Source organism: Pholcus phalangioides, unplaced genomic scaffold, assembly GCF_987345545.1.
Source record: "Pholcus phalangioides strain wild (caught in Gottingen) unplaced genomic scaffold, Ppha-v1.0 ptg000007l_1, whole genome shotgun sequence".
Taxonomy (NCBI): domain Eukaryota; kingdom Metazoa; phylum Arthropoda; class Arachnida; order Araneae; family Pholcidae; genus Pholcus; species Pholcus phalangioides.
In genome coordinates, this window is record NW_028301600.1 from 18,425,054 (window position 1) to 18,451,211 (window position 26,158).

A 26,158-nucleotide genomic window follows, 5' to 3' on the forward strand; every position below is an offset into this window, starting at 1 on the left:
AGGAAAACAGTCGTACTTATTGGTGGGAGAGCGGCGTGTCGGGCTGAGTGAATCACGTGCTCCTAGGAAAACCCGGCTTGTAGCAGACGTAGAAGCTTCAGCTTATTTCTCCGCTTTTGTGATTGGCTTACGGAAACATATGTCACCCACTGAGAAAGAAGTTGCTGTTCTACTGACGAATCGAGCGGAGCGTATTTCAACCTCCTTGGGTATTTTTATTTCAGGAAGGAGACGCGGAAGTGTTGACAGAATTTTTTTTGGTTTACCACGTGCTACGATGACGATGCCGTGTTTTGAACTTCTTGAGTGAGAAAAAAAAAATCACGATGAGTCTTTCGAAATTGAAAGGTAAGATTTCGATTCTTTTATTCAAATTATTTGAGGTCCTTTTGTGCAATTTATGTTTTTTTTTTTCAAATCTAAAGCAATGATTGCCAGGAACAAACGCGCTCACGGTGGAAATTAGGAAATGGTTAACTTTTTCCATCTCTCTTCTCGAAAATAATTATTCAATAAATTTCAGGACCGAGAAATAAAATAATTTTTGTTATTTTCTTTTTCATTTGCGATTTTTTTTAACCCCTTGACAATTTAAGAGTTTTAAAAAATAGCAGAAATGGAGATTTTTCTTTGTTGTGCATCATATCAATTAAAAAAAGAACTCGATTCGGGCTACAAGGAAAAGAAAAGAAAATTTTTTTTTTGCAAAACAAGTGTTTAAAATAATATCATCAAATTTGAAATTTTTTTTGTTGTCCGAACTGGCACGCGGTTCGAGAGGGAACTCGTACGTCGCGGTTAACGGGTTGAAATGGGTAGTAAACAAGGGCGTAGCGGGGGGTTGACTTGGGGGCTGGTTTTCTCCCCCCCCCCCGAAATGTGAGAAAATGACCGAAAAAAGGGAAAAAGATGGCCAAATCCATTGTTTTGTCTCGTCACTTTGGTCCCCCCCCCCCGAACGAAATTTCTGGCTACGGCCCTGTAGTAAATCATGGAGAAAAGAGTAACAATGTATTCTTTCCTCCATGGTAGTAAATAAAATCTATTGCTTTTACTGTTTGTAAACTTTGTTTTTTCCATTTATTATTTCCAACCAATTATCGCCTGTGCAAAAGCCGCAGGATGGGAGAAAAAATAGTCCGCTGCTGTGCATGTGTGATACACGAATGCCATTTATCAACAACGAAACCTTAAAGGGGGAATGAAAGGAATTTTTGTCAAGGTTTTTCTTCTATGTATATCCATAAATCTTCAAAGAAAATTGTTTTTTACTAATCTTAACTAATTTTGGAAATTTTTATTTGTCTTAACTTTTCAGAGAAAAACAATTAGCGGATAAAACCAAAGCCGAAACAACTATGCTTTTTGTGGAGAAACATGATTTCACCCCCCCCCCCATGAAACTCAATGATTTCTTCAATGGTATTTTGTTCCATTCTAAATTCCCGCCTGGGGCAGTTGCCCCCCCCCCCCACCCCAGTTCCGCCCTTGGATAAAGCGTAGCAGTAAATCCGTATTAAGAAATTCCGATATTTTTTTAACATAACACGTGGAGAATTCCGAAGCAATTAAAATCGTTAATGTCGAAAATCCTCAATACATACATACATATATATATATATATATATTTGATAGGGAAGAAAAGATCAGCATTGTTTCGCAAGACGTTTTTAGATCACTGAGCTATCGGGAAATTAAGGTTTTCTAATAGCCCAGTGTTTTAAGCATGACATCCGCACTTCCCGAATTAAACCTAGTAAAATCCGTAACTGATAGGGTGACCATACGTCCTGTATTTCCCGGGACATTTCCGTATTTTTGATGCTATTCTGACGCTTCCGGTTTTTCGCGTATTTTCAGGGAATACTAGAATTTTTATTATTTATTTAAATTAATTTTCCAGCGTCATAAATTATATTACCGGAAATTACAACTATAAGAATATTCATCTCACAAATTTGTCATGGTTAAAGTTTTGTTTCATGGAATTGATTTTAATCCATTGCAATTTGCAGTAATGCTCAATTTTTTATCAGTAGCAATTTTGAAAGTAATTTATGCAATATTTGCAACTTCGCTTACCTTCAGCATCATTTTTGGCGATGTCCCACATTTTAAATCCCAATTTCTTGTATTTTTCTTAAGTAAATATGGTCAGCCTAGTATCTGTGAGTCAAAAATGTTCTGGGGGTGAGGGTGAACAAGGCTGCAACTAGGGAAAGACTGGATTCTGGTATCCCCGGCGCTAGACCAGAAGGGGCGCAGAGTGTACTTTTTCTGTTCTCAAAAGAGAGGGGGGTGAAAAAAATAGATACCAACTCCAGACGACAGTGTATTTTCATTTCCAGTTGCGGCGCTGAGGGTGAACAGTAACCCCTACCCTTGGCTGTGAAAGTCACTAGATTTTGTGCTTTTTACCCCTCGAAAATATAGTGTGGGAGCAATTGTCCCTTTCGGCCTTCGTACCTGGTTCTGGCCCTGTACTATTATATATTGAGATACATTTCATTCAGTTTATGTATAACTCTTTTTAAAAGAGCATATTCTCAAATGTTGTATTTATGTTGCAGGAAGAAGCACAGAGTTTAATCCTTCCGTGCTGGATGAGATTGACAGTAATGGAGACTTCGCAGCTGGTGTTTGGCTGGATTCAAGCCCGGAGAAGCACAATGCAGGATTTGTAATGTCAATAAGTTGCAAACAACATGGCATATCTGCTGTAAAATGTCATGCATTTGAAAAGAGACATGTTGAGCTATGTAGTAAGTCGAGGGGTGACAATGGTAAACTCAAGATTTGTATGCAGCAACTCTCTGTGAATTCATGGAATAACTTGAAAAATCTGAATCAAGGCAAAGATGATGTGATTGCTGCAGAAACCAGATTCACTATCATGGTTGCTCAGAAAGACCTTCTATATAGTCTTGGTGATGTAGCAAGTGATATTCTTTATAAAATGTTCCCTGATTCTAAAATTGCAAAAGAATTCTCTTGCAGTAAAAAGAAAGTTTCGTACATGATTTCTGATGGAATTGGACCTTATCTGAAAGATGAAATGATAGATGAATCAATAAAGCTTTTTATTTTATTCAAATAGATGAAACACCTGTATCTGAGAAGAGTGCAGCAGCTTGATATTCTTATCCGCTATTTTAGTGAGAAGTGTCTGCAAATTGTTGATCATCTAGAATCATTTCATATTGGACATGCCACATCGCTAAATATGTTGGACTGTATTGTTGAAGCCCTAACAAAGCTTTCATCTGAAAAACTTACAGCATATTATAGCGATGGGGCAAATGTCATGAAGTCGTTGAAGAAAGTGAATCCTAATTTGCTAGACATTGGGGGAATGTTCACTCCAAGTCCACAATGCTTTTGCTGCTGGATTGATTTCATTTGGCAGTGATATTGAATTGTTAGTAATGGACATTTATTACTTTTTAAAAAGGTCACCAGCACAAAGTGATGACTTCAAAAATTTGCAATCTGAGATGGATGTTGCTCAACACATCTTTACAAGGCATGTAAATAGTAGATGGTTGACCTTAAGTCAATCCCTTTGCAGGATTATAGAACAATTCCCTGTATTGGAAGCATTTTTTAATAAAGAATTTAAAAAATGTAATGCTCAAAGACACCCAGCGATAGAGTACTTTGTCAGGCCCTTTCAGATAAGACGATATATGCAAAGGCATTATTTTTGCAAAATATATCTAATTTGTTTGCGGTTTTTTTACTATTGTTCCAGAAAGAAGAACCTTTAATTCATGTGTTATATGAAGAATTAACTTCGCTAGTGAAAAAGTTCTCAAAAGATTTATGATTAGCGCCACTTTTCTAGAAAAAATTGGCAGCCAGCTGAAGGAAATTGATCTGCATAAAGGAGAAAATTGGTTGAAAAACCTGGAGTTGGGAGTGATACTCTCAGGGAGATGGCGAACTGGAGTAATCCAGAAAAGAATGAGTTCTTTTTAGGAGCTTGAGCTTTTTATATCTCTGGCACTGAACACCTTTTGAAATCTTTGCCACTGGGTAACAAGTTTCTGATGTGGCTTAAATGCCTACATCCATTACTCAAGTATGAGGCATTATACTTGACATGCATTAGGCATTTGGTGTCACCTGTACCCACTGTCATAGGACCCAGTAGTAGTGTATCAAGCACAGTAGATGAATGGATCATCTACCAATCGGATTCTGAAACCAACGAATCAAGTTCTAAAAGAAATGATGAATATTGGTCAGAGATATTTAGTCAAAGATTCATTGGGTAATGCCAAATACAAACATTTGCCAATTTTAATCAAAGCGCTACTAACATTAGCCCATGGAAATGCAAATTGTGAGCGAGGTTTCAGTCTGAATAACAACAGCTTGCAATCCAAAAGCAGCCTTAGTATTGCTAGTATTAATGGCATTAGAAAAATCAAATCGGCAGCTAAGAAGTGTGGGGAAATTTCCTTGAATACAAATCTTCTGACTGCTGTAAAAATGTCATGGCGACGCTATGAAGAAAGAATGAAGTCCGAAGAAAACAAAGAGAAACAAAAAGAGATGGGTGAGACTGGCCAAAGATTGAAAGACTTGAAGAATGAAGAAAAAGGATTGAATAGAAGGTTGCAGTCCACACAAATTTTATTAAAAACGGCAGAGCAAATCCATAAGTGATGGACTGAAAAGGAAATCTTTTGTAGATGTAGAATGTGGAGGAATTTTGCTATCGAATTCAAATAAAAAAAATTGTGGAAATAATGTCTTGCTTAGAAAAAAACAAAAAGGAGCAAATGGGAAGCTGTGCAAAAGAGCAGGTGAAATAAGGTCAATAAAAGTATTGGGTGAATTTTGTATTGTTTTTTCTTTTACCCGAGTATTTCAGATTAATAGCATTTTTCCTTTTTTAAGTATATATATTGGAGGATATTATAATACAGTGGTTTGCGAAATATTTCTCAAAACTAGAAATGTCTTAAGGTGTTTATTTTTTATCTTTTGTCACATAAATAAAAGTATTGTCAAATTCTTAGCATTCCACCTCTCTTAGTAACCTGGTTACTAAGTATTCATGTACGTACACTGTAGTCGAAAGTAAAGTGTAGAACTGGTTAGTAACAGTGATTTTTCATCCTTCAACACAAAAATAAAATTTCCAGATGGTTTTATGACAGCCGCTCTTTCAAACAAGGTGTCCAAAAGCCTGAAACACCAAAAATTAAAAACAAGTTGATAAACAGATGTTTGATAACAAAAGATAGTGCAGTTGTTTTATTTTGAAAAGGGGTAAGGGTTAACAAAAATATTCTTGTAAGAGGGGAGGGGTTTTCGGATTTGCTGCCAACTTTTGATGACAAGGGGGAAAGGGGGGGTTGAAGTTTGTCTATGTCATCAACCACCCCCTTTTTAAAGATATGAAATATTCTAAGCTGCTGGGGGGGGGGGATCAGTGTTTTTCTGACAAGGGGGGATCAAAAATGGCTGAAAATCTGCTTACGTAATAATTGAATGGCCCCTTATCAGTAATTCATGATATAAACATGAACCCAGGGCCAATTTTAACTTGTGTGGGTTCCCTGAGCGGGGCAAAGCAGACATTAGAAGGCTTAACTTGTGAAAAATTGTCTGGTTTTTCAACAAAGATATTTTGTTTGAATTGAAGCCTTAAATTTGTGAGGGCCCATACAGAAATTACGGCCAGCTCAAACAGTCTGTGACATTTTAAGGACTTTTGGTTTTTTTAGTTGGCAAATGAGCTTTCTCAATGTAACTTCTTTCACTTAAGCTGTTTGATTGGGATACATAAGGTTTTTAGGGTCACTTTTTAATATATGGCAATGCTGTTATCAAGTTCTTTCTTTAAAGGGAGACATAGAAATCTATCTCTCTCTCTCAGGTGTTCTCCATAGTGACGAGTTAACCAAAATTAGAGGCGAGTAAATGAGGATTTAATAACATTGGTCCCACATCCAGCTTTCATAGATAACAAAGAAATCTGATGATTTAACGAGGTTTCACTGTATTTGATATTCATATTTTATATGGGCATCTTTTTTCAGCTATCTCGTTGGGCAGTGTGCCTGTTGTGGCCTTTGTATTTGTATATTTCTTTTCCTGCGTACAAATGCTAGGTGGGTATTGAAGGCAGTTGAGAGAAAAAAAACTTGTAAAGAGAGTGGAGGGGACAACAGAAGACCTGTTGTCAACACTTAAATCGTAAGGGGAAATATGAAGGCTGTCTGATTGCTAGAAACCCTTTGTTTATTCAGCACTCCTTATTCCAAGGGATTGTTCTGTCCAAAAAATAGTGCTTGCGAACTGGAAATGAATAGAGATATCCAGGGCATATAAATTTTCTGTGTCTGTCCTCAGCTGTCTGATTGAACTTAAAAATGCTTTGGAAAGAAGGTTTAGTGTATCGCATCTGGGAGCAAAGAACTATTCTGGGTTGCTGGTGCACTGTCTTTGGTCTATATCAGTTTTTTTGCCAAGTTGTTTCTGTTGTGTTGTCCTCAGCACTGCAAACCTAAATTTTAGGATGCTGAAATAGTGCTGTAGATTGATTAATCAGTTATTATAATGTTATCAATATAACCACATATTATGAAAAATCTGCAATATAATTATCCTAATCAGTTGCAGAATAGATTATTTCACATGCTGTATTGATCGCAGATTTTAGTTGTTTTTCAGAAATAAAATGCTACTTCTAATAAAAGCCACTTTCCAATGGCGGCCACATTTTCATGGTCCTGTTAGTAGGTTTACTGTATTTATTTGTGAAAGTAAAATCTCTGAATTGATCAAAAAGGAATGTTTAACTTCTTTGATTACAAGTGATTGGCAAGGAATTCTGGCTCTTTATTTCATGAATCAGAGATAAAAATGGCAACCTTGTTTTAACCTAACTGCACGTTAGAAAAAAGAAAAAGGAGAGAAAAAAAGTAGAAGAGAGAGAAAGGAAAAAAAAACAGATGAAAGATTAAACAGTGTAATAGATAAGTTGCTAAGAATGTAGGTACAAAGTTACATTTCTCTTTCACCCTCACCCACTTATTCTCACTCTAGTAGGAAAGATACATCATATGTGAAAAAAATCACTAGCAGGGAATACAAAAAACCAAGAGGATAAAAACTCATAGGAGGTGCAACAACTCTTCGCAAGGATGGGGAGAGAGAGAGAGAGGGGAAAGAAAAGAGGGTGAACTCTTGTTAGAATTTTCATTCCACTGATGTCTAGATGCAATATTACGTCCTTGATCGTTAAGTGCTTAAAAAGACAATGATTTACCTTAACTAAATTCAACTGTCCAAGACAAATGTATTGTTGTTCAAATACATATTTTAGTATCTGAGTTGTATGACTAAAACCCGATGAACCAGGTTGGTGAAGTGCTGCCAAATCCTTTAAGGTCTGAATCTTAAAAGAATAGCTATACTAGGAAAATAGATTTTTTATCTTATTTCAGTGGTTCAAACAATGAACTAGTCGGATTCAAATCTATAATTATATATAACTTCAAACTATTTGTGAGAAATATATAAGACTTCTCACCATTTATATACATGATGCTAATTATTTACAAACTAAATTTTGAGTAACGGACTCTTTCTATGTATTTTATGTTAGCTTTGTGTACAGAAGCTGAGGATACTAATTGAAGACACTGACCAGAATCGTAAGTCTTGTGAACTTTTGAATATGTTGTTGTGTATGCTTGAATTTTTCTCATCTTTCAGCCTGTAAATTGCAAATTATGTAAACATTTTTGGAATTTATTGACTTTTTCTGGTGTAATTTAGGCTTCTTCCCCTTTTCGTACTCCATATAATATTTTTCACAAAAATAGATTCTAATTTCATGGATTGTTTTGATATTTCAAATCTTGAATTAATTTTCCAAAGAATGTTTCATGTAATATTTGAATCATTGGATAGCTTTTGATAAAAAAAACTATCATCTTATTCCATTGTAGCAAAATTTATTTTATATAACAATAAAAAGTATATAATAAATGATAAGTAAAAGTATAAAGTAAATATAAATGCCAACTGCTATGGATTGTCCATAGTTTCTATGATGGCTGCAATAAACTACGGAGCTATGGGAGACACTCTCAATACTACGGAAATTGGTATAAAAAATCAGATCTGAGTTTCTTGCAGTGTTTTACTTATTTTATTATTACTTTTTTAAAAATACATCAGTCATACCATTATGATTTGTATACGCATGTGAAAGAGATTGAGTGAAGACTAACTCGGAGCCGATCTGTTTTGTCTGTGTGCAGAAGACAATCTGTGTAGCCGTTGCCGCTGTGGTGGTCGAGTGGTTATAGTGCCGGACTCGTGATGCGAGGATCCGGGTTCGAACCCCACAGTGGTGGTCGGCTGAAGTTGGTTTTCTGTGGTTCCCAACTTCAAGGCGCAAATGCGAGCCGATCTCCCCGTTAAAAAGTCTCGCCACAGAGAGCAACAGTCCTACAATGGTAAATCATTCAACCATAACACTTCACTCATAGTTAGAAAAACTGGGGGCAGATGACAGCACTACACATAACAAGCATTACACAGAAACAAACTTTACGTCAGGTTGCACTACACGTACACGCACATTCCCGCGGGTACCGATTCGTTGGGGGGTTCCGCGGCGGGGGGGGGGGTGCATGTGTGGTGTAGCAGTAGTAGGTGGGGCCTCCAAAAAAATGGCTCGGGGATCCATGATGTTCTTAAGTCAGCCACCTCTTTGGGCAATTTGCCTGTTGTGGCGTTGTATTTGTATGTAAACCCACCACTTTACTTCATGCCTAAATGTGCCAAAACCTGTTTTCCATCGAAACACTCCCATAATGTGGGCTAAAAACAGGTTTTTGAGTGGTTCAACATGTCAGTTCTGGACCCAGCTTCATTTGCATAGTGCATGGTTGAGCTCACGGAACTTTTGTCAGAAATGATGCTTTGTTATAGGTGCTGTAGGAACTCTAATATGAAGAAATTAAGGGACTTGGTAACCTCGGAAAGTTGCTTTGGGGGGGGGGGGGAGCTCATGTGGCCTGAGCCTCCTAGGTTTCAGTGCCCATGAGGTGCTGTATTTAATTAACTTTCAATTAAAAAAGTTAAATTCCTGAGTGATTATTTTTTATTATACTATGATTATATTGTCCTAAGGGTGTATATCCCCATGGCATAGCTGAACCTTCATCACTACTGACAAGCTTCAAGCCAATGTTGGCATGTCTGAAAATAGAAAAATTTCTGTTCATGGGTCGCGTGAGATTTTACTTTAAAAAAGCACTTCTACCATTTGAAGGAAAAAAACTGATAAACATTTATTCCTTTTTTAGGCTAGGGGTACACATTCAATTTAAAAATCAAATTTAAACCATTTGTGAAATTACCTTTATTCACCATAACATTACACTTCAATTTTTAACTCATCTAACTAATTAGCTGTGAATTAATAATAAATAGGAATACCAACGTTCAAGGCAAATTGCAAAAAATCTAGACACCAGAAAAACTTGTTTGGCGCCAAAAATTTTTTACTTGAAGAAAGAGGGTCCAAAATAATGCTGCTTTTTGACTTTTTCAGGGCATTATGACCCTCTTTCATGTTGGCAGATATGCTGCTATACACTCCAAACATTTTGTGCTGTTTTCAGTCTGCAATTTAGTAACTGCATAAAGAAAAGTATAGGTGCTAATACATTTTTAGTCTCTATGACGACCTGGCACCGGGGAATTCGTCCAGCTCTGTCAATGTGCTGAATTTGGATCCAAATGCCACTAATAAAAAAGATAAAATCAGCAGAGGGTGATGGAATTGTCTTAGTTTTCCCTGACCTTAGCCTTAAAAGTATAAGAAGAAACAATTGCTTCTCAGACAACTTTTTTATCTTAGATCTGTGTTACCATAATAAGATAAGTGACTACTTTCATTTTTTTCAAGGATTGATTTTGTATACAGGGCGATTCAGAAAAGGGAAAACTTTAAGAGGTGATAGTACACATCAATACAAACAATTGTCTTCAAAAATGCATGGACTAACATGAAATGCAAATACTCTAGCATGTTTTGAAACGGCTGCTCCGCAATTGTTAAAATGGAATTCTCTGTTGAAATTTATAGTTGGGAAAAGAACACCATGCATGGAAGCATAACCTAGGGAAGAAAAAAGAAACCATATACAAATCTGTGTCACAGTGAATAAAAGGCACAGATGCCAGCCCTGTGAAATTATTCCAGTGTGCAACCACATTGTAACAGTTGTAACGTATGGGATAATGGCACACTTTAGTAATACTGAGTCTGCACCTTTTATTCACTGTGACACAAATTTGCATTTGGTTTCTTTTTCTTCCCTAGGTTACATTTGCATGCATGGTGTTCTTTTTCTCTCGATAAATTTCAACAGGAATGCCATTTTACCATTTACGGAGCGGCCATTTCCATACGTGCTATCGTGTTTGCATTTATGTTAGACCATGCATTCTTTGGTGACAGTTGTTTGTATTGGTGTGTACTATCACCTCTCTCTTAAAGTTTTTCCCATCTTTTCTGAATCACCCTGTATATAGATTCAGAAGTGTATGAGAGAGACAGTTGTTTAATCTTTTGTTATATATCTTTGTCTAACACCATTATGGGAAAATTTTTCATATGATCTTTCTAGAATTCATAAAGTGCAGCAGATTTAAATGAGAAAAAGAAGGCAGATAATATAAACCAGAAAATGAGCTGTGCTAAGAATTTTTTTCCCATTTCTTATCAGTTAGCCACCCTATTGACGGCATTGATGACCTCTGTGCATTGCATAACAGCTAATTCTCTACACACTGTTTTTGAAAAAGTTAACACTTTTGGGTTTGCGCTATTTCAACTGTTGTTCCCGTGGACTAAGGGTTTTGACACTTTTCAAGGTTTTTTTAAAAAATACTTAGAATATAACTCTTAACAGTTTTTTTTTAGCTAGAAATTTCAAACTCTTTTCTTGTGTAATGTAGCAATTATTTAAAAAAAGTTCCACGTAAGAAAACATAATTTTTCAGCATAAAATTGCAAACAATTCTGAATAAAAACATATCCAAATGTTGTAGAAATATTTAAAAATAGTTTTTATTAAAAAAAATATCATCTTGTGAAATTTGCTTTGGTATGGTACTCTTCAAAATATATTTATGCACAGAGCAACACCACAAGGTTCGCAATAAGTTTGAGTTTCTTTTCTCAATCTTTTTCCAGTTTTTGCCTTTGATTTGCTCCGTTGCTTCATTTCATCATCTAAAATGAATAATAATTTTGTAAAATATACGTCCTAAAACATTTGAAAAAAATAAGTAATATGTACATAATTTTTGTTCAAAAGCAAAACATGAAATATATTTACTGGTGCTATCGTCATCATTAGAACTGTGATTTTGAATCCCTTATACAAGCGGGCTGGTATTCTGGATCATCTGACAAAGAATTGTGTGCTAATATATCTCTAAGTTCAGCCAAATCATCGACATCGGATAAGTCAAAAAATTGTTTATGAGACATTGCGAAACACAACAAACATGGCCACTTTACCTAGGAAGACAAATGTGTTTCAACTATACTTACTTCTGCATCGTTTCATAAAGCTACATTTGTTGGCTGCTGCCATCTATATATTTTTACAGATTATGTTTAAAAATACTGGGAACATATATATTCAGCCATTTTATAGCTACAAGAGTAAACATATATTTTTGCAAAACCATTTTTTTTTACTGAGTGATGTTCCCATATAGCTTCCATTATGTGCTGCTACAGTAAGTTTCTACAGAAACCAACAGATGTAGTTACCATGCACCTCTTTACACAGCTGCAATCCATACAAAAAAATTTTGTTTCTCTCATTCAGCAATGACTTTCATTATCTCTCCTCTAAAGTTGGAAAAAATGAATTGTGTAGACTGTAGTTTGACCAAATATTTCACTTATTAATCCCTAGCACCTTAAATAATCACAATTTTTGCTTTTTTACATGAAAAAAAAGGAATAAAAGTGCCGATTTCAGAATGCTTGAGCTCAATTGTCTAAATGTTGTAAGTGGGAAGTTGTACAAATTAGAACGTTACATCCAGGAAAAGTTGTATGCAAAAGTTCAGTCCACTAAAATAAATTGTTTTATGAGGGAAAATTATTTGAAAAGGAACAGAGCATAAGTGGGAATCCCCTGAATATTGTGATTGCTTCCCCTCATGAAAGCCCAAGTTTGATTGATCCCTGTGACAGTATGTGTGTTAAATTTATTGTGGTTTTTGAATTTCTGAGTGCAGATATGGGCTAGTTTCTACTTTAACCCCTTTACATACAGGATTTTGGCAACAATTCCAGATTTACAGTTGAAGTACCAGAGAAATCTCCAAATCTGGTTTTATGGTTGGCATGTGGGAAATTAAGAAAGAAATATGAGTTGAGCTTGTTATAAATTATTTCCCATTCTTCCAGCCACTCTGCATAACTTATATGCAATATTATGTTGTTTTATATCTTCAAACCGTACGGAGGGAGAAAAGTAAAAAAATATTGTGCTGAGGTGGAGGGAAAAAAATTTGATTCCTGTGCACAGGAGGAGTCTTGCAGGGGGGGATGGTTGCAGGCTCCCTCTCCTAGTTACATGTCGACTTAAGCTGATGTCGAGTTAGCAGGGTTTCACTCTAAATTTTGGTCCGACCGTCTTTGTGTACATAATTATATACATTCTAACAATTGTATTAAATAAAATGATAATTCTCATTAATTTTAATTCAGGGTTGCTTCAAAATAGAATCAAGACGCATAAAAAAAATTTACCTCATGAAAAACAATCAAGTACATTTGCTTGTTTCTCTTTCCGAAGAGAAAACAAAAATTCTTCTATACACTATTCAGTTTATACTGCGATTGTTCAACTTTTTCCTGACTGCATAGGAAGTGACATATCACATCATGCAGTGATAGTGCCTTCTTCATCATCTGAACTTTCTGTATGATTCTATTACTTCGAAACATGAAGCACTTGCTTTGTCTGATTGATTCTGGAATATCGTCGTCTTCTAAAAGTCCTGAAGTCATAGTCAATACTCACAAATTCATCATCGATACAGTCACCCACAGTGCTATTTATGCTTTCTCCACACTTAATCTGGGAGGAATCTTTGGAGAAATAATCATTTTCCAAAGACTTGGAACAAAAACCAACATGACGGAAGCAGTTCCGAATCGTGGCACTCGTGCCTGAGTTCGATCAGGGCTCGGCATGGGTCACTTTTTTCACTAAAAGTCACTTTTTTAGAAACTGGTCACTTTTATTACGTATTTTCAGGCCCAAGTCACTTTTTTCACTTTTTTTAGCAAAAAAAACCTCGGTCTCTCCCTCTTTTCTGCTGCCTGTGTTTTTCTTTTCTTCAAGGAGGAACTTGACCGGTTCAAGGTCGCTAATTTTCTTCCTCCCTTCATTGAACTACGATCGTTAGCTCCCTTCCCATACATGAAGGCTTCTTATCTTCCCGGGAGCATACCGTGTGACGTCAGCATAACTTGATTTCAAGGCGCTTGGAAAGAAAGCATCTTGGTTAAAGAGTCATTTTATGGAAAAGCCGGTCCGAAAAAAATGGCGTAAAAGGCGTACTTACAACAAAGATCCCCCCCCCCCACTACCATTCTTTCTTATTTCCCCACGCGTGCTCACTCGTTCTTTCATTTTCATCTTATTTTAAAATTGATCCTTTATTTTATTTGTTTTAAAAAGTTTTAGTCCTAAGGGCAGAATTCCTTTCTTGGAGCATCGAACAAGTTAGATTTGTTGTTTGTTCTATTATTACTTTTGTTAATTTTTTTTTATGTTATTTGAAATGATTTAAGCGAGCCCATGCAGAAACTAACTTACGCGCAGCGGGAGAATACCAAAGTGTATTAAAGGCATATATTATTAATACGCTTTGGAGAATACTCTTGTAGCTGGCCAAGGTTAAAGAAGCTCGCAGGTACTTTGAATTTACTTACAATAAAAAAAAATCATCCGATTGAAAATCGCGATCTATCTAGAAATAAAATTTATACTATTTTTCTAACTGTATTTAAATCTCCGCAAGAAACCATAGTCCCAAAAATGATCAAAAGGAGAACTATTTATGAAAAGATCACAGAATCCTGCAATTCAACGTTTAGTTTAACACAAGGGTTTCCAAATCAGATGAAAATTGGTTATCAGGCTGATAAAAACTCAGTTAACATGCATGCAAGCCGTAAATAGAGGCGGATTTGCCAAAGGCACCGAGCGTGCCTTTGGCCCCTACTTTATACTTTTTTCCTAATTTAGGGGCCGTCAACTGACCTTTATCCGCTTCTGGCCGTAACTTAATTTAGAGCATCTCACGATACAGATTGTTGACATAATATCGACATCTTGCACTCCATTATTTGTGTTGCGTAAAAAAATCCCCTTTTTAGACCTCGGAAGTTATTAAAACGTTTTTGTCTCGAGTCGCTGTTATGACCGCAATAGGAGAGGCCTGGTTCCACGGGTGTTGAACGAAGAAGGGTGTCGAGTTTACTCTTTCTCTGTTTAAAAAATTGATACCGGCCCTGGCGTTAGTAAATTGTCCATTCGTATTTGCGGCCCGGGTTTGCTAAATGCCGTGATCAGATCCAAAAATGGGGGGGGGGGGTAATGCGTCATACGGCAAAAAATCATATTACGGCCATGGTAAATCAGGTGTCCCAGGTGGGGTGAATTCACTGTTTTGTGTTCGTTGAAAATTACGGGAGGAGTCAGCGCTAATGTGGTGACTTTTTTTTCGCGAGAGTAAATAGTAGACTCGCCCACCCTTCTCAGTCCAGCCATAGTGGAGATAAACTTGAAGGTCTTAGGGGTGCGGCACGATGACAATTGATATACATCATATATATATGTATACATCAGTAGGATTGGCCATTGACGCTGGTGGAGGGTGGATTGTCCCTCTCTCAACATATAATAATTAAAATAATTTAGTTAATTTAATAATTTAAATACTTTATTCAATTTAATAATTTAAATAATTTATATATTTTATTCAGTAATTTTTTAATTTAATTTAAAATAATGTTAAAATGTTAATTTTATAGGTTTTAATCATTATAGTAAATTTCTTAAAATTTGTTGGAACATATTATACAAACCTAGGTATGTAAATCAAATTTGTACTAGTTAAAAAAAGTTGAGTATATTTTGTATACTGTCATTCATAGCATAACATGAATGAAAAATCCACTGGAATGTAGATGGGACAAATTCTCTCATCAAATTTTGTTTCATTTTTTTTCATTCTTTGAATGTGAAAACTTTTTCCCATTTTAAAGTTTTTCCTGCTTAAATTGATTTTAAGATGGGTTGTGGAAAGCAACATGGGGGATTACTATTATGTAAAAAAAAGCAATTTTGATGAGTTCCATTGAAATGCAAAGTTTCGTAAAAACTAAATTCAATTTCAATTCATTCAATTTAGTAATAATTAAAAAAAATTCATTGTGTCCATTTGGTCTCTTTCTAAAAATATTTTGGTCACTATTCTATTTGGTCACTTTTTTAACATTTTGGTCATTATTTTCACTAGTTTTGAGGCCATGATCCTTGCTGAGCCCTGGAGTTCCATGCAGAATCAATCATTTCAACTGCATTTAAAACAAATTTTTGCATCCATTCTAACATTCACAAATTTTTTTTCTGTAATTTTCTGTGAAAAGTTTTCATACTTAGGATAATTGTTAATTTCCTTAATTAAGACTTTTTGCGAAATCTTTTGCTTTCTCTTGAATTATTGTTTCTGATAATGGGATTGAGTGAGATTGAACCACGAAAGAGTTGCTTTCTCTACATCGCTGAATTCTGATTTCTTATGCATTTTCTGCTTGGTTCATAAGAAGATTCAAATGCTGAAAAAAAAAAAATCCTCATTTTTAGCAAATGTTGAAATGGGTTCCATGCAACTCCATATTCTTCGGCGAGTTCACTTTTAGTTTTTCCCGATTCTTGTTTTTTGAAAATTTCCACTTTTGGTTTTAAAGTATGAAGTTTGTGTGGAACTTTTGCATTCACGGCCGTCGATACTCACGATGATAACCAAATGACATGTTCAGCATTTAATCAGGCTTTAGCTCTTTTTACTCCTTTTCCAACAAATCGTAAAACCGAGTTTCGCCAAAAACATTCTCCGCAACAGACAATATCAAAACTCACAATAGATAAGATTTTTATCCCTATTAGATGTTGAAATTGTACACATCCAATAGCGATCATCCACACTTCTTTTGGCCATGAAAAAAATGAAAGGCTTGTCCTGGAAACCCCACTAAAATGATAGGTCAGCCAGGAGGCTTTGAACATTAATTTTTCTCATGCACGCCCCCCCCCCCCACAGCGCAAAAAAGGGACCCATCATATAGAACAAAGAAACAAAGGATTATCGAAGTATCCATGGACAATGTCAAAAAATTCTTAGAATGGTAACACACAGGCAATTGTAAAACCAGTTGTAGTAAAGGGACGAAAATCGTAGTCGACTTAAGCGGAGTTAAGCCAAAAATGTGTCGAGTTAGAGTGTTTCCCCTTCATTCAAGGGAATAAACCATGGGAATAATAGATGTCTAGTTATCCGGATAGTCGAGTTATCCACTTGCCAAGTTACCAAAAGTCTACTATATTAAATAAAATTATAAATAAATTATTGTAATTTATAGATATACTTGAAATATATCAAAAACAAAAATTTAATTTTTGTTAACACTTAAGTAGGCCTCTTTGGACAAGAGGTAAATGCCTATGTAAGCAGATAAATTTGTGACTTTGTTAATGCTCACAGGGTTTCTGATGATAAGGCTGGGATTACATTATAAAAAAAAATAAACAATCGGTGCAGTTCGACGCTGAGGACTGAATGAAGGGATGAGTATTTCTCGTTTGATCCTGAAAATCGGAACTGAACTTCTTGTTTAGTTTAAACCACGACATCCAAAAGAAATTTTTTTATCAAGTTCAGTGTTTGCAACTTTGTCAATTTTTGTGTAACCATCATTCAAAAATGTCTTAAAAAATAGTTATTCTACCAAAAAATAAGCCTTAGCATGATTTTTCAGGATGCTCCTCATATAAGCCCTACCCTGAAAATAATCCCTAATGCATATTTTTAAGAAAAAATTAATATTCAGAAAAATCAACAGAAAAGGCAAATACAAGGAAAAAATTAAAACCCTGTATATACACTATGGGTGCCATCTGCAGAGTATACACACTATCACGCTGATTGAATATCCTACTTAGATTGATTACCAAATCTTAACTCTCGGTTGCTCAGTGGAAAGGAAAAATATACATCTGTCCAAGTCAAATGTTGTGACCAGAATGAAGCTGAATGCCTGCATGTAAGTCTTCTATAACGTTCTGATTGGCTTCTTGCAAAATGGTGCTATCAAATTGGTTTGTTCAAATTTTCTTACAATTTGTGCTCGTAATAAACGTAAGCCATGACATTGCGGTCAGTGGTATTGTTTACTCATTTATTTTTGAAAGTCTGAATATATGTGCCTTCATAGAAGTCTAAATCAGCCATGGACTTTACTTTGTGGAAGAGTTCTGCTTCCTGAAATTTTAATGTATGACCCTCTTATCAGCAGTGAGCGGCAATGGTAGATTTTTCACATTCTAATTTTTAACACAACGGGCATGTTTATATAATCGAGTTTTTATAGGTCTCTTTGTCTGTCCTATGTAACCAAGACTGCAATCACTGCATAGAATGTAATAAATGCCCCATTGTTTATTCTGTGGTATAGCATCTTTAAGGGGTGTGAAACATAAGTTTTTAGTAGACACATTGAGAATCGATTTGATCTTGAGTGAGACTATTGGATCGTAGGGTACAACTGCACTTTATTTGAGTGACCTCTTTGTGATATTTTCTAAAGTACACTGCTCAAAACAATTAGGGGAGCACATGGTTTTAACAAAATTACGCAAAGATGTATACCGATAAGTAACATAAAATGAATCATCCATAATTTAAAGCCTAGCAGGAACCGGAAGAAGAAAACTTCATATGCAAATCAAAGTTCATGACGTCAAAAACCAGAAAAAGGAGATAAGGGCAGAAATCGGGATGTTGCAGAAACGTCTGTTTTACTGCCGTAACTATGAAATTCGATTGTGCAGTATTGTTTTTTGAGACAAGGTGATTTGAAGATGTCTCAACAACATGATTTACCGGAATCCATGGCATGGCGTGTTATAGGCAGACTGGAATCCGGGCAAACACAACGTAGTGTCGCGGACGCTGTTGGAGTCGCCAGAAGTGTTGTTGCAAGGCTGTGGAATCGATTCCAAGAAACAGGAAATGTTAGACATCGACCAGGGCAAGGTCGGCCACGCGCCACTACAGCAACTGATGACCAGTATGTACGGTTAACAGCCCGCCGAAACAGAACAAAGAATGCTACGCAGCTGCAAAGACGGTTGCTCTTGGCAACAGGACGAAGGGTGTCCAGCCAAACAGTACGTAATCAGCTTCATGAGGGAGGGCTCTGTGCACGTAGGCCAATGGTCTGCATTCCGTTGACCCCACGCCACCGTGCGGCCCGAAGAAGATGGGCTGCTGAACATCGAGATTGGGGGCAACATGATTGGAGCCAAGTGCTGTTTACAGACGAGTCCCGATTCAGTCTGGAGTGTGACACCCGACGTGTTCTGGTATGGAGGGACAGGGGCACTCGAAATAACCCCGCATTCGTTCGTGAAAGGTCACAATACAGACGAGCTGGTTGGATGGTATGGGGTGGAATCAGCATAGGCGGACGTACGGACCTGCATATCATTCGGAATGGCACTTTGACGGCCCGAAGGTATGCAGACGAGATACTGCGACCTCATGTCATCCCTTACGCTGGAGCCATTGGAGATTCCTTTGTTTTCCAGGATGATAATGCCCGACCACATAGAGCTCGTCTGGTGGAGAACATGCTTGAAGCTGAAACAATACAGCGTATGGAATGGCCAGCGTGCTCTCCTGACTTGAATCCAATCGAGCATGTTTGGAACATGCTCGGACAACGCATTGCTGCGCGACCAAGGCCGCCTGTTACTGTCCGAGACTTACAGATTGCACTTCTTGAGGAGTGGAACAGTATTCCCCAAAGTCTGATCGATAACCTCATCGCATCCATGGCAAACAGGTGTGCAGCAGTCTTAGCTGTTCGAGGAGACCACACGCCCTATTAAAACTCATGCATCATGTCTAAACAGTACTTTTTTTTATCGTTTACATGTAACCAAATTGTTGCCCTAAATCATCTTTTCATGTTTTTTCCATATTTTCAAAGAATTAAAGCTTAATTCCAAATTTTTTTAAATCTTTTTTCTGTATTGCGCATTGATACGCGTGTACTATCCATTGTATGCCAATACGTGGCTGTCTCGCACGGTTTTCTTCACTTTTTTGCTTGCTCCCCTAATTGTTTTGAGCAGTGTAGTTTCTGTTGTCGTTTTCATGAATTTTCTACTCATTTTGTCAACAATTTCAGTGTTGAATCCCCTGTCTTTAGCAATTGCTCTGATGGTTTCTAGCTCGTGGTAAAATGTGTTCCAATCTGAGCAGATATTAAATGCTCTCACTACATAAGTGCAAAATGCAGAGAGTGTCTGTTTGAGTGTGAGCTTTGGCAGTAAAACTTTGCTATAAATCCATGTATCGGGCCCATAAAAAAAAAAAAAATCTGCATATTGGCTTCCCACGCCTTGGTTGAGGCCCTTGGATTGTAGTCGTTGGTAATATGAATTAAAAAAATTTTCGGTCCTCATGGGGTGGGGATCCTCATGGAGGAAGTTGACTCATTTTGGAAGGGTGCTTGATGAATCTCATTGGTTCTTTTTTTTCCTTTAAGATTCTAAAATTCCTCAGTAAGCTGGTGCTTTCACATGCCACTTTTCATATCACTCTGACAAAGTGGGACGAAATAAACGAGATGTGATGTGACGAGAAAAAGTGTTGCCATCGATGGGTGCAAGAGGACTTTGACACCCCCCCCTCCTAGTATAGAGGGGGGTCAGTTATGTTCATAAACCTTTCCCTGATATTTAATTTTTAATTAATTTTTGACTCATTCACAAATGCAGATCATGACTTGTAGAAGAAAAACTGGATGAGTTTTCTTAAAAATACATTTTGTGGCTTTTTTGAAAAAAAACACCAATGTATATGAAAGGATTTGAATGAAAAATGAAGTTGTTAGTTATTTCGTAGCTTATGAGCTTATTTCCGTTAACAGTTTACAGTGATTTAACTCTTATTTGGTTAACATCTATTATATCTCTGGCAGAAGTGGCCACGGCTGAAGAAAGATTAAAACAAAATTTATTGCTAACTCAGTACATCACTTCCGATTTCTTAAAATCATTTTAATACTACTACTGCAACTCTCATTCTCCTCTTTTTTACTACACTTTTCAGTACCTAATCCTGATCATGCTCTGTTGCTGTTCGAAATTTGTGTTCTCAAACAGTCGCTTGTTACTCGCATATACAGTCACAACATATCTCTTCCTTTTCAAAAGTAGCTGAAATTCCTACCCATCATACTTTTAATTCTGAAAGTTGAAATCTCTGAACCATTGGAATAGAAATTAAAAAAAAAAAAAAAAGACATTTAAATGAAAATCAATCCATGTGCGGGCTTCTTTTGTTTTTTTTAGTCTAGTGGTGTAATTTTTTTGGGGGGCGGCCCCCATGACTCCTTAAAAACTCCTTAATTTTCATTTGAAAAACTTCGTATGAACCCTGAGAGGTTTAGAAATGTGATTTCTGTTTAGTTACTAATACGTCCTAGAAAAAAAATTCATTGTTTGTTTCAAATTCCGCTAAATTGAACGTGGGAGTCTATGTCATTCATAACAAGTAACAATTGTTCTAAGTCATTTTTGGAACCGTCCCAAAGCACACAAAAGTATCCTCCACATATCTCCGATAAAATTAAACAGCCTCCAATCTACAGACAATTCTCCATCTCATTCCACCATCCATACATTTGTGGCTTCTCGTTGTACCTGATAGCTTATAAAATTTACCAAACTTTTGCGAGGAACACAGCGAATGTTGCCAAGGAGTATAAGCACACGAATCGTGGAAAACGCCTTGTGCCCTTATCATCCCCTTTGTGGTCACAGCTCGACCCACAGGCACATGTACGCTTACGTATTCGACATTGAATATTTGCATATTTCTTTGGTGGCATTATTAGTACCTTTGGTTCAGTACTTTTTGTGAAAATAGACACAATGTGCAAATTCTCTTAATTTTGCACACGAGTGTATATAGGTTATGACCAGTCTGAAGAGTGGCTAACAGGCTAAAGTCCAATTTTCAGAAATGACTAGTGATTTTTCAGGCTTTGGAAGGCCAATTCACAAAGTGGCTGGAGATCCTTGGTTATAGTTTGATATGTTTATGTAAGATGGTCCGGTAGGTGCTAAATCCATTTTTTTTCCATCGCCAATGACCGATACATATTTTATATACTATATATGGCTATATATAGTAGCTGCATTGGATTTGTTCCGTGTGACGAGAGAAAAAAAGAGAAATTTGAGGGGGAACTATTTATATAATAATTTACACGTAGAGTAAATTTTCTGTCAAATTTTGAAGAAAAAAAAGATTACAGCTTTATGAATGTGATATGATGGATTGCCATAGCTAATGTGGACTTTTTTTTGGCACTTACCTTTTTACCATGATCCAAATAAAGTATATACCAATATTTTTTGTGTATCAAGTTTCATTGAAGTACCTCTATCAGCATGGGTACTACATACATCGGAGTAGTGTGTTTACTTATTACCACCCCTATATACAGTGATCGGTTTTCTGTGGTTTCCAACTTCAAGGCGCGAATGTGAGCCGATCTCCCCGTTAAAAAGTCTCACCACAGAGAGCCACAGGCCTACAATGTAACAAATATTCAATCATTACACTTCACTCATAATTTGAAGTGTAGATGGCAGCACTGAAATATCAAGCACAACACTAGCCACATACTCAGACTGTTAGGTGCACTCACTTTGTTCCAGACTCTGCCACGAAGCTGGGCTGGAAGAGAGCTTGGCAACGGGATAAGTCCAGTGGCAGAGCCCCTGGCGTTCATTCATTCATGTATATGCAGTGAAACCTCACTATAACAATAATCGATATAACGATAAATCTCTCTACAACAATATTTGTTATTTGATAATGACTATACTCTAATGTTCAACTGCTGCTTTTTGATATAATAGTCCCTCTATAAAGACATTTTTTCTTGGTCCCTAGAGTGTTATATCAAGGTTTCACTTTCACTGTATTATTTTCGTCTTGAACTTCAGAAAATGTGACACTTTATGTTGCTTTTTTTCCTTGCTAGAAAAGATGGGAAAATATAGCTTTAATAAATGCTGTGGATCCTCCTCATGACATTTTAAGACTTTGTCATTTCAAAACAAGATATATCCCCTAATAAGGAGATACAAAATGTTTTACATCTACTATATAGTTTCTTCATGCAGTTCTTATTTAGCAGTTCTATCATGCAGTTCTATTTATTAACATTACAGCATAAAGATTTAGTAAGAAGCAATTATTTGTATTCCACTGAAATTCACATATTTTATTCAAGAAAAAATTAAATTAAGAAAGAAAACTGACGTGATTGATAGCTATGTATTTGTATCTGTAAACTTGAGTTTTTTGATAAAAAAGTCAAACTGCTTTTTGTAATTCTCATCTCTTTGAACATTGCATTTCATTTTGAAATGGTGTTTAAGGGATGGGCAAATTAATTTTTTTATTTGTTGTAACTCACAAAATTAAATTTTGTCTACAAATACAAGTTTTATTTTTTCCTCTATTATCTATTCAGTAAAGTACCTTGGATTACTTGCAATGTCCAAGATTTTGAAAACTCATCCAAAAAGTGTCCAGGCCCATAAAGATCTGGTCTTACAGTGCTTAGATGACAAAGATGAGTCAATTAGACTGCGGGCTCTAGATCTTCTGTATGGAATGGTGAGTTATGTATTCTGTCGATATCTGACAAATAGCTGATTTTGAAGAAAAATTCAATTATGTTTGAATTTCTTTTATTTCTTTTCTGAATAAAAATTTGTTTTTGATATATGCAAAATGTGATTCGTTGTAACGTTTAAGTGTCTTTCTCTTTTTTCTATCACAATCCATTATGATTACCACAATCCGCACCCAAAAAATGCTACTGAAAATTACTTATCGTAATCCATTGAACTGGTAAAAGTCATAAAGATCCATAGAGGAAAACCCAAACCTATAAATTTGAGTGAGCAACTTGTTTTTTGGTTCAACATTTGTCGATCAAAACATCTGGATCTGAGCTCCAAAAATTTTTTCAAACAAACCATATGCAGACCATGCAAACCATGTCCAGATGAATTTTGATATATATGTAAATTTAAAATGCAACAATCTTGTGAAACTGAGTCAAGTTTAAGGATTCAAATAACCAGGGAGCACTGAAAATTTAAAAATTTCTTCCTCAAGACCACCTTTCCCCACCCCCTGGTTTTCTGAAGTGTAGTGGGGATAGATCAAAACAGCAAGGCCATGGTAGTAACTGACTAGAATTAATTACATTAAAAGATAAGTGTATAGTTAAGTTACATAGTAGAATTAGTGATCACTAACATCTCGTAGCAATATATATATGCTTCAAAGTGGGTGTGGCGCTGGCTGCACACTCGTTGTTGATGTGTAAATTAGTCGGGAGTGTTGCCAGATCACACTTCCTTTCACCTATGTAACAAACTCCTTTAACCACTTCGGTCAGACAATTGTTCTATTAGGTCTTTCACTTGACGCTGTGTCTTTCAGAGGGTGTGGAACCACTGGATCAGGAGCTGTCTTGACACTTTCTACAAGTATGACAGGTTCAGTAACATCAGCTTCAGCTTTTCTTAATGCACTGGTGATTCATTTGCTGGATTTCCATTCGAAGGTTCCATGGTAGATACACGCTGCAATATCTGATGTACACTGCTGGCCACCGTAAATGCAACACCCTAAAGGAAGTATGCAAATAATATGAAATGTACAACATGCATTAGTGGAGGTGAGATATGCAAATGATTAGAATTTCAGCGCAGACGCACATCACGCGCACTTGTGGCGCCACTTCAAAGCGCTATTTAAGGCTTGGAGATTTCGACGATTTGAAGTACAGCAATTGTGTTTTTCTTGTGGTTTTTTCAAAAAACGATCAATTATGCCTCGTAGAAAACAGCGATCATCTTTTGATCAAGTATCCGAGTTCGACAGAGGAAGGACAGTGGCCTACTGAGATTGTGGATTATCTTTCAGAGAAATCGGTAGTCGTGTTGGACGAAACCAAACAACTGTAATGCGGATATGTGATCGTTGGATGCAGGAGGGTACGACGGACCGACGTGTTCGATCGCATCCACCTCAGTGCACCACTTCACGTGATGACAGGCGTATTGTGCGCATGGCAGTGACGGATCGCTCAGCCACATCACGAACCATAGCACAGCACATTCAGTCTGTACCGCATCATCCAGTGTCTGCGCGTACCATTTGACGCCATTTACAGCAGAGTGGTCTGTCCGCAAGACGTCCATTGCTTCGTCTACCCTTGACGCAGAACCACAGACGTCTCCGCCGCCAATGGTGCGATGAAAGAAGGATGTGGACGGCACAATGGAATGAAATTGTCTTTACTGACGAGTCACGCTTCTGTCTGCAACACCACGATGGTCGGATTCGAGTCTGGAGACACCGTGGAGAGAGGATGCTGAACAGCTGCGTTATGCACCGCCACACTGGTCCTGCACCGGGTATTATGGTATGGGGCGGTATTGGATATCACTCTCGCACTCCTCTAGTACGCATTGCCGGTACTTTAAAAAGCCAGCGCTACATCTCCGAGGTGTTGGAGCCAGTTGTCCTTTCTTACCTTCAGGGCTTGCCCACAGCCATATTTCAACAGGATAATGCGCGACCACACGTGGCACGCATTGTCCAAAGGTTCTTCGTCAATCGCCAGATTGAATTGCTTCCCTGGCCAGCTCGCTCTCCGGATCTTTCGCCGATAGAAAACATGTGGTCCATGGTTGCTCAACGATTGACCCAGATTACATCCCCAGCTGCCACACCAGATCAACTTTGGCAACGCGTGGAAGCTGCTTGGTCTGCTGTACCCCAAGAACACATCCAAAGTCTCTTTGAATCAATGCCGAGGCGTGTGGCAGCGGTGATCTCCAACAATGGCGGCTACTCTGGCTACTGATTTTGGCAGGAACCACACTTCACGGTCTATGAATTTAATCATTTGATGCTTGGTCAACATGTTATCTACAAAATAAATATTGTTGCGATATCTCTTGTCTTTCTTGGTGTTGCAATTTGGGTGGCCAGCAGTGTAGAAAAACCTGTATACTAGTATTATAAATTTGGTGTTTTGAAATGAAAATTGATGTTTCCTATCATTTATAATATTGTGATCATTAAATAATGAAAAACAATAATGAATAACAACATACTTGGCAGAATGACTCTCTTGATGATTTTTCAAATATATTTTGCCTATACATGGAAATAATGCTAGTCATCACTATTTCAGGTTTCCAAAAAGAATTTGATGGAGATTGTTAAGAAATTGATGATCCACATGGATAAAGCAGAAGGAACTCTTTACCGAGACGAATTGCTATTCAAAATAATTGATATTTGTTCACAGAATAATTATCAGTTCATCACCAATTTTGAATGGTTAGTTTGGCATATTAAAATAAAAAAACGTGAAGTAGAAAAACTTGAACAAATTTGAAAAATGCTAATGCATGTAGCAACTTTGACCTACATGAACGAATAATTAAAAAACATTGAAATGTTTGAACAGTTGCCCATCTGAACTAGCATCTATGACCATTCCCATGTAATTAATTTCTAATTTCATATAATGTACCTAACATGGGATAGTGTCCCAGGTTTAGACATACTTGGTTTTTTTTATAATCTAGTCGGGCTGTACTTGACAATAATGGCAATGAAAAAATATTGAATCAGCATTTTATATGGGAGACCTCGCCTTTGTTCTAAATCAGGGAAA

The 26,158-nt window shown here is 36.8% G+C and overlaps 2 protein-coding genes across 5 annotated transcripts in view; both read left to right on the forward strand.

Moving 5' to 3' along the window:
• g (adaptor-related protein complex 3, delta 1 subunit-like garnet) overlaps positions 1 to 26,158 on the forward strand; it is a 281,738-nt gene that overhangs the window by 146,838 nt on the left and 108,742 nt on the right. For all 4 annotated transcript variants that reach the window (XM_089232772.1, XM_089232771.1, XM_089232769.1 and 1 more), the window contains exons 11-13: positions 7,625 to 7,673; positions 22,922 to 23,067; positions 25,670 to 25,818. In XM_089232772.1, the coding sequence (XP_089088898.1) occupies positions 7,625 to 7,673; positions 22,922 to 23,067; positions 25,670 to 25,818 (344 nt within the window). The remainder of the gene's footprint in view (positions 1 to 7,624; positions 7,674 to 22,921; positions 23,068 to 25,669; positions 25,819 to 26,158) is intronic.
• On the forward strand, positions 205 to 3,176 carry LOC149085016 (uncharacterized). The gene is made up of 2 exons (XM_089232773.1): positions 205 to 348; positions 2,571 to 3,176. Exons 1-2 carry the CDS (start codon positions 327 to 329, stop codon positions 3,095 to 3,097), a joined length of 549 nt encoding a protein of 182 aa, XP_089088899.1. The 5' UTR covers positions 205 to 326; the 3' UTR covers positions 3,098 to 3,176.